The following is a 9,168-nucleotide window of genomic DNA, read 5'->3' on the forward strand; positions in this document are numbered from 1 at the left end:
AACATCACCATCACTAACATCATCACTAACATCATCACGGACATCATCATCACTGTCATCATCACTAACATCATCATCACTAACTTCATCATCACTAACATCATCATCACTAACAGCATCACGGACATCATCATCATCATCACTAACATCATCATCACTAACATCATCATCACTCATCATCATCACTAACATCATCATCACTAACATCATCATCACTAACATCATCACTAACAGCATCACGGACATCATCATCATCATCACTAACATCATCATCACTAACATCATCATCACCATCATCATCACTAACATCATCATCACTAACATCATCATCACTAACATCATCACTAACAGCATCACTGACATCATCATCATCATCACTAACATCACCATCACTAACATCATCACTAACATCACTAACATCATCATCGTTACTAACATCATCATCACTCATTAACATCACTAACATCATCATTATCACTAACATCATCATCACTAACATCATCACTAACAGCATCACGGACATCATCATCATCATCACTAACATCATCATCACTAACATCATCATCACTGTCATCATCACTAACATCATCATCACTAACATCATCATCATAGCTAACATCATCATCATAGCTAACATCATCATCACTGTCATCATCACTAACATCATCACAAACATCATCACAAACATCATCACTAACATCATCACTAACATCATCACTAACATCATCACTAACATCATCACTAACATCATCACAAACATCACAAACATCATCACTAACATCATCACTAACATCATCACTAACATCATCACTAACATCATCACAAACATCATCACAAACATCATCACAAACATCATCACTAACAACATCACAAACATCATCACAAACATCATCACTAACATCATCATCGCTAACATCATCATCACTGTCATCATCACTAACATCACCGTCACTAACAGCATCACAGCTTCACGGACATCAGCGTCATCATCATCACTAACATCATCACAAACATCATCACAAACATCATCACTAACATCATCACAAACATCATCACTAACATCATCACTAACATCATCACTAACATCATCACAAACATCATCACAAACATCATCACAAACATCACCACGAACATCATCACTAACATCATCACAAACATCATCACTAACATCATCACAAACATCATCACCACGAACATCATCACAAACATCATCACTAACATCATCACCATGAACATTATCATCACTAACATCATCATCACTAACATCATCATCACTGTCATCGTCACTGACATCTTTGTCTGTGTCTACCTTCATAGGTGCTGCTGCTACTCGCTACTGACAGCACTTGCCCCTACAGTCTGTTAGAGGCTACACAGGGGATCTTTGTGTCTACCTTAATCGTTGCTGCTACTCACTACTGACAGCACTTGCCCCTACAGTCTGTTGAGGCTACACGGGGGACGTTTGCCTTTGTTGTCTTGCGCAGCGTGTGCCGGCAGACCGGGCCTACTTCATCACCAAGGAGCTTCTGGCGACGGAGCGGACCTACCTGCGGGACCTGGCCGCCCTCGTCACGGTCAGAGGTCAACCCCCCCTCCCCCCTGCGTCTCGGTGACTCCGACACGGCCATCGTGAACCCCTAGAGAGAGAGACACCCAGGGCTTGAACCTTGACACAAGCACCCAGCCAGGCTCCCAGCCAGGCACCCAGCCAGGCACCCAGCCAGGCACCCAGTCAGGCACCCAGCCAGGCACCCAGTCAGGCACCCAGCCAGCCAGGCACCCAGCCAGGCACCCAGCCAGGCACCCAGTCAGGCACCCAGCCAGGCACCCAGCCAGGCACCCAGTCAGGCACCCAGCCAGGCACCCAGTCAGGCACCCAGCCAGCCAGGCACCCAGCCAGGCACCCAGCCAGGCACCCAGTCAGGCACCCAGCCAGGCACCCAGCCAGGCACCCAGCCAGCCAGGCAGCCAGCCAGGCACCCAGCCAGGCAGCCAGTCAGGCACCCAGCCAGCCAGGCACCCAGCCAGGCACCCAGCCAGGCAGCCAGTCAGGCACCCAGCCAGCCAGGCACCCAGCCAGGCAGCCAGCCAGGCACCCAGCCAGGCACCCAGCCAGGCACCCAGCCAGGCACCCAGTCCGGCACCCAGCCAGCCACCCCAGCCAGGCACCCAGCCAGGCACCCAGTCAGGCACCCAGCCAGGCACCCAGCCAGGCACCCAGTCAGGCACCCAGCCAGGCACCCAGTCAGGCACCCAGCCAGCCAGGCACCCAGCCAGGCACCCAGCCAGGCACCCAGTCAGGCACCCAGCCAGGCACCCAGCCAGGCACCCAGCCAGCCAGGCAGCCAGCCAGGCACCCAGCCAGCAGCCAGTCAGGCACCAGCCAGCCAGGCACCCAGCCAGGCACCAGCCAGGCAGCCAGTCAGGCACCCAGCCAGCCAGCCCCAGCCAGGCAGCCAGCCAGGCACCCAGCCAGGCAGCCAGCCAGGCACCCAGCCAGGCAGCCAGCCAGGCACCCAGCCAGGCACCCAGCCAGGCACCCAGCCAGGCACCCAGCCAGGCACCCAGCCAGGCACCCAGCCAGGCACCCAGTCAGGCACCCAGCCAGCCAGGCACCCAGCCAGGCACCCAGCCAGGCACCCAGCCAGGCAGGCATGAGTAGGAGACGCGAGAGGAGAGAGGTGAGCGGTGACTGTGGGGAAGGAGGTTTGTCTCTGTGTTTCCTGTGCAGTGTCTGGGTGGAGGAGGTGGAGGAGGTGGAGCGAGTGCTGCTGCTGCCCAGCTGCTGCCGGCACCGCCGCCGCCGCTGCTGCTGCTGCCCGCCATCGCTTCTCTGCAGCTGCTCCACGCGGACTTCCTGCGCCGCGTGGAGCAGCGGATGGCGCTCTGGTAGGGACGGGGGGAGCACCCTGCGGCCACCAGTCCACTCCGCCATCCTTGTGTGTCTCTCTCTCTCTCCCTGTCCATCTGTCTCTTCTCCCCCTCCCTCCTCCTCCTCCCTCTTCCCTCCTCCTGCCCCCTCCCCCTCCCTCCTCGTCCCCCCTCCCTCCTCCCCCCCCCTCCTCGTCCCCCTCCCCCCTCCCCTCCTCGTCCCCCTCCCTCCTCCTACCCCCTCCTTTCCCCTCCTCCTCCCCCCTCCTCCTCCCCCCTCTTCCTCCCCCCTCCCCCCTCTCCCCCCCCCCCCCTCGTCCTCCTCCCTTCCACCACCCGGGGATCTGTGAACTACCGGACGCCTGTGGAAAAGAGCTTCATAGCTCATCGGATTCCTCCCGTCCCAAGTCAATAATCTGATCCTGATGAGGGGGCCCGGGTTCGATTCCCAGCCACGCACAGCATTGGTGACGCGCAGTATCTGAGCCAAGCACTGGGGAGACAAAGGCGGCCGGCAGCCTTCATAGGTGCTGCTGCTACTCACTACTAACAGCACTTGCCCCAGCAGCCTGTTAGAGGCTACACGGGGGATCTTTGTCTGTGTCTACGTTCACAGGTGCTGCTGCTACTCGCTACTAACAGCACTTGCCCCAGCAGCCTGTTAGAGGCTACACGGGGGATCTTTGTCTGTGTCTACCTTCATAGGTGCTGCTGCTACTCACTACTAACAGCACTTGCCCCAGCAGTCTGCTAGAGGATCTTTGTCTTTTCCCCAGGGAAGGGAGGTCCAATGCCCACCTCAAAGGCGACTTCCAAAAAATTGGAGACATCCTCCTGCACTTCATTCAAACCCTGAAGGTGAACACGCATCATCAACATCATCAACATCAGCAGCATCGTCATCAGCGGCATCGTCAGCGGCATCGTCATCATCTGCAGCGTCATCGTCCGCATCATCAACAGCAGCATCGTCATCATCATCGTCATTATAAGCAGCATCATCCACAGCATTGTCATCATCATCATCAGCATCATTGCATCGGCATCACTCCACCTCTTCACCCACGCTCACCACTCACCCACGCTCACCACTCGCCCACACTCACCACTCACCCACACTCACCACTCACCCACGCTCACCACTCACCCACGCTCACCACTCACCCACTCTCACAACTCACCCACACTCACCACTCACCATCACTCACAACTCACCCACGCTCATCACTCACCCACACTCACAACTCACCCATGCTCACCACTCACCCACGCTCAACCACTCACCCACACTCACAACTCACCACTCACCCACACTCACAACTCACCCACGCTCACCACCCACCCACACTCACCACTCACCACACAGAGACACTCCACCTCTTGATCCCCCCCCGTCCTCTCTCCCCCCCCCGCCCCTAGGCCCAGCTCCCCCTGCTGCTCTCTCTGGAGTCTCTGCAGGGGGAGCTGCTGCTGCTGCCGCCCCCCTCCCAGGGTTGGGGGGGGCACCCCCCGAACGAGACCCCCCACGCCCCCCCCCACGCCTCCCCCCCGCGGCCGCCGCTGCGCCTCTCGTCGGCCGGCGGCCTCCTCGCGAAGGCCTTGCAGCGGCCGCCTCACTACGCGCTGCTGCTCGCTCGCCTGTGCGCCCACTACCCAGACGCGCACCCGGACCGCGGAGACTGCGCCGGTTCGATCGCCTCGCCCCGCCTCGGCTGCACGTCCACACGGCCATCTTGCTTGTTGGGGGTCGAACGATCACGGACTTTTGACCGAGCTACACGTCTACACGGCCATCTTGCTTATTGGGGGTCGAACGATCACGGACTTTTGACCGAGCTACACGTCCACACGGCCATCTTGCTTATTGGGGGTCGAACGATCACGGACTTTTGACCGAGCTACACGTCCACACGGCCATCTTGCTTATTGGGGGTCGAACGATCACGGACTTTTGACCGAGCTACACGTCCACACGGCCATCTTGCTTATTGGGGGTCGAACGATCACGGACTTTTGACCGAGCTACACGCCCACATGGCCATCTTGCTTATTGGGGGTCAATCGATCGCTCGCCCCGCCTGAGCCACACGTCCACATTGGCCATCTTGATACGTGGTTGGCTAATCGATTATAGATTTTTGATTGAGCTCCACGTCCACACGGCCATCTTAATATTCGGTTGGCTGACCAATCGCAGACTTTTGATTGAGCTACACGTCCGTAAACGGCCATCGTGTGTGTGTGTGCGCGCCTTACGTCCGCCAGCCGCGCTGCAGGAGGTGTCGCGCATCACCGACGCTACGCAGGAGGCAGCGGCTCGCATGGAGAATGCGGAGAAGCTGGCCGCACTGGATCGCGACGTCGTGGGGATCGGCAAGCTGAGCATTCCCGGAAAGGTTCGGACCCAATCCGTGTCCCGGGTTTACACCTGGACCTCCACCCCCCTCTGTTTGGACCACGCTGGCTGGGAGATGTTGACTCCCTCGCCTGGTGTGCAGGAGGTCGTGGGTTCGATCCCGACCCTGACGCCTGCTGTATATTTGTGTAGTGGCGATATGTTGACTACCTTGCCTGGTGTGCAGGACGTCGTGGGTTCGATCCCGACCCTGATGACGCCTGCTGCTGTATATTTGTGTGTGACTAGGAGATGTTAACTCCCTCACCTGGTGTGCAGGAGGTCGTGAGTTTGATCCCGACCCTGACGCCTGCTGCTGTATATTTTTATTTAGCGTTTCTCTCTCTCTCTCCCCGTGGTCGCGTGGATTTTTCTCCGGGTCCTCCCGATTTCCCCCCCTCCGCGTTGAGAATCAACGTCACACGTTTCGAGTGTTTTGCTGCCGCTAAAAATTTGCACGTGATGACGACGATGATCATCACGAGCCACTTCGTGTGAGCTCTCATTTGAGATGGCCACGCGGCTTCTGAAAAAGTACGTGGTGGGTGTTACGTGTGTGGTACGTGTGTGGTGTGTGGTGCGTGGTGCGTGTGTGGTGCGTGGATGGTGCGTGTGTGGTGTGTGGTGCGTGGTGTGTGTGTGGTGCGTGTGTGGTGCGTGGATGGTGCGTGTGTGGTGTGTGGTGCGTGGTGTGTGTGTGGTGCGTGGATGGTGCGTGCGTGGTGTGTGGTGCGTGGTGTGTGCGTGTGTGGTGTGTGGTGCGTGGTGTGTGCGTGTGTGGTGTGTGGTGTGTGGTGCGTGCGTGGTGCGTGGTGCGTGGTGCGTGGTGTGTGGTGTGTGCGTGTGTGGTGTGTGGTGCGTGGTTGGTGCGTGCGTGGTGTGTGGTGTGTGGTGCGTGGTGTGTGCGTGGTGTGTGGTGTGTGGTGTGTGGTGCGTGGTGTGTGGTGTGTGCGTGGTGTGTGGTGTGTGGTGCGTGGTGTGTGGTGCGTGGTGTGTGGTGTGTGGTGCGTGGTGTGTGCGTGGTGTGTGGTGTGTGGTGTGTGGTGCGTGGTGTGTGGTGTGTGCGTGCGTGGTGTGTGGTCCGTGGTGTGTGTGTGGTGTGTGGTGTGTGGTGCGTGGATGGTGCGTGTGTGGTGTGTGGTGCGTGGTGTGTGGTGCGTGGTGTGTGGTGTGTGGTGCGTGGTGTGTGTGTGGTGCGTGGATGGTGCGTGTGTGGTGTGTGGTGCGTGGTGTGTGGTGTGTGGTGTGTGGTGCGTGGTGTGTGTGTGGTGCGTGGTGTGTGCGTGTGTGGTGTGTGGTGTGTGGTGCGTGGTGTGTGGTGCGTGGTGTGTGTGTGGTGCGTGGATGGTGCGTGTGTGGTGTGTGGTGTGTGGTGCGTGGTGTGTGTGTGTGTGGTGTGTGGTGCGTGGTGTGTGTGTGGTGCGTGGTGTGTGCGTGTGTGGTGTGTGGTGCGTGGTGTGTGGTGTGTGGTGTGTGGTGCGTGGTGTGTGGTGTGTGGTGTGTGGTGCGTGGTGTGTGTGTGTGTGGTGTGTGGTGCGTGGTGTGTGGTGCATGGTGTGTGGTGTGTGGTGTGTGGTGCGTGCGTGGTGCGTGGATGGTGCGTGCGCGGTGTGTGGTGTGTGGTGCGTGGTGTGTGGTGTGTGGTGTGTGGTGCGTGGTGTGTGGTGTGTGGTGCGTGGTGTGTGGTGTGTGGTGCGTGGTGTGTGGTGTGTGGTGCGTGGATGGTGCGTGCGTGGTGTGTGGTGCGTGGATGGTGCGTGTGTGGTGTGTGGTGCGTGGTGTGTGTGTGTGGTGTGTGGTGCGTGGTGTGTGTGTGGTGCGTGGATGGTGCGTGCGTGGTGTGTGGTGCGTGGTGTGTGGTGCGTGGTGTGTGGTGTGTGGTGTGTGCGTGGTGTGTGGTGCGTGGTGTGTGGTGCATGGATGGTGCGTGCGTGGTGTGTGGTGTGTGGTGCGTGGTGTGTGGTGCGTGGTGTGTGGTGCGTGGTGTGTGGTGCGTGGTGTGTGGTGCGTGGTGCGTGGTGCGTGGTGCGTGGTGTGTGGTGTGTGCGTGGTGTGTGTGGTGTGTGTGGTGCGTGGTGTGTGCGTGGTGTGTGCGTGGTGTGTGTGTGTGTGTGTGGTGTGTGTGTGTGTGGTGCGTGGTGTGTGCGTGGATGGTGCGTGCGTGGTGTGTGGTGTGTGGTGTGTGCGTGCGTGGTGTGTGGTGCGTGCGTGGTGTGTGGTGCGTGGTGTGTGTGTGGTGCGTGGTGTGTGCGTGGATGGTGCGTGCGTGGTGTGTGCGTGGATGGTGCGTGCGTGGTGTGTGGTGTGTGCGTGTGTGGTGCGTGGTGTGTGGTGCGTGGTGTGTGGTGCGTGTGTGCGTGGTGTGTGCGTGGTGTGGTGCGTGGTGCGTGGTGTGTGGTGTGTGGTGTGTGCGTGTGTGGTGTGTGGTGCGTGGTGTGTGGTGCGTGTGTGCGTGGTGTGTGCGTGGTGTGTGGTGTGTGTGGCGCGTGGTGTGTGCGTGGTGTGGTGTGTGGTGCGTGTGTGTGGTGTGGTGTGTGCGTGTGTGTGGTGTGGTGTGTGCGTGGTGTGTGTGTGGTGTGTGTGTGTGGTGCGTGGTGTGTGCGTGGTGTGTGTGTGGTGTGTGTGTGGTGTGTGCGTGGTGTGTGTGTGGTGTGTGTGTGGTGTGTGGTGTGTGCGTGGTGTGTGTGGTGCGTGGTGTGTGCGTGGTGTGTGTGTGGTGTGTGTGTGGTGTGCGTGTGTGTGGTGTGGTGTGTGCGTGGTGTGTGTGTGGTGCGTGGATGGTGCGTGTGTGGTGTGTGGTGTGTGGTGCGTGGTGTGTGGTGTGGTGCGTGGTGTGTGGTGCGTGGTGTGTGTGTGGTGCGTGGATGGTGCGTGTGTGGTGTGTGGTGCGTGGTGTGTGGTGTGTGGTGTGTGGTGCGTGGTGCGTGGTGTGTGGTGTGTGGTGTGTGCGTGTGTGGTGTGTGGTGCGTGTGTGTGGTGTGGTGTGTGCGTGGGGTGTGTGGTGCGTGGTGTGTGCGTGGTGTGGTGTGTGGTGCGTGTGTGTGGTGTGTGCGTGGTGTGTGTGTGGTGTGTGGTGTGTGCGTGTGTGTGGTGTGGTGTGTGCGTGGTGTGTGTGTGGTGTGTGTGTGGTGTGTGGTGTGTGTGTGGGGTGTGTGTGTGTGGTGTGGTGTGTGCGTGTGTGTGGTGTGTGTGTGTGGTGTGGTGTGTGCGTGTGTGTGGTGTGTGGTGCGTGGTGTGTGCGTGTGTGGTGTGTGCGTGGTGTGTGGTGCGTGTGTGTGGTGTGGTGTGTGCGTGTGTGTGGTGTGTGGTGTGCGTGGTGTGTGGTGCGTGTGTGTGGTGCGTGTGTGGTGCGTGTGTGGTGCGTGTGTGTGTGTGCGTGGTGTGTGGTGCGTGCGTGGTGTGTGGTGCGTGCGTGGTGCGTGTGTGTGTGCGTGGTGCGTGTGTGTGGTGTGTGGTGTGTGGTGTGTGTGTGGTGCGTGTGTGGTGCGTGTGTGGTGCGTGTGTGTGTGCGTGGTGTGTGGTGCGTGCGTGTGTGTGTGCGTGGTGCGTGGCTCTGCAGGTGTTCGTGCGTGAGGGTCGCCTCTTGAAGCTCACGCGCTTGGGGCCCCAGCAGCGCATGTTCTTTCTGGTGAGCGACGACGCGTCGGGTGGTGGAGGGTTCTTCACACAAAGACAAAGATCCCCCGTGTAGCCTCTAACAAACTGCAGGGGCAAGTGCTGTTAGCGAGCAGCACCTATGAAGGCTACCGGCGCTGTGGCACACGAGGGGGTGGGTGGCCAGCACCACGCCCGGCCGCCTTTGTACTGCACACCGCACCAGGTACTCATTTGAGGCTGAGTCGACCTTGGGGAGGCCCAGGACCGGTTCAGATAATTGTCACTGGTGTCGGCCGTGAGCG

The 9,168-nt window shown here is 58.7% G+C and overlaps 1 protein-coding gene across 1 annotated transcript in view; it reads left to right on the forward strand.

Annotated features, from left to right (window-relative positions):
* The window catches only part of LOC133362932 (FERM, ARHGEF and pleckstrin domain-containing protein 2-like), a 44,604-nt gene that overhangs the window by 20,476 nt on the left and 14,960 nt on the right, over positions 1–9,168 (forward strand). The window contains 6 exon segments of the mRNA XM_061581914.1: positions 1,488–1,577; positions 2,735–2,892; positions 3,651–3,732; positions 4,294–4,561; positions 5,140–5,270; positions 8,829–8,897. Of these exon segments, the coding sequence (XP_061437898.1) occupies positions 1,488–1,577; positions 2,735–2,892; positions 3,651–3,732; positions 4,294–4,561; positions 5,140–5,270; positions 8,829–8,897 (798 nt within the window).

Source organism: Lethenteron reissneri, unplaced genomic scaffold (assembly GCF_015708825.2).
Source record: "Lethenteron reissneri isolate LAM-NWPU_2019-01 unplaced genomic scaffold, ASM1570882v1 scaffold_1638, whole genome shotgun sequence".
NCBI classification, from domain to species: Eukaryota; Metazoa; Chordata; class Hyperoartia; order Petromyzontiformes; family Petromyzontidae; genus Lethenteron; species Lethenteron reissneri.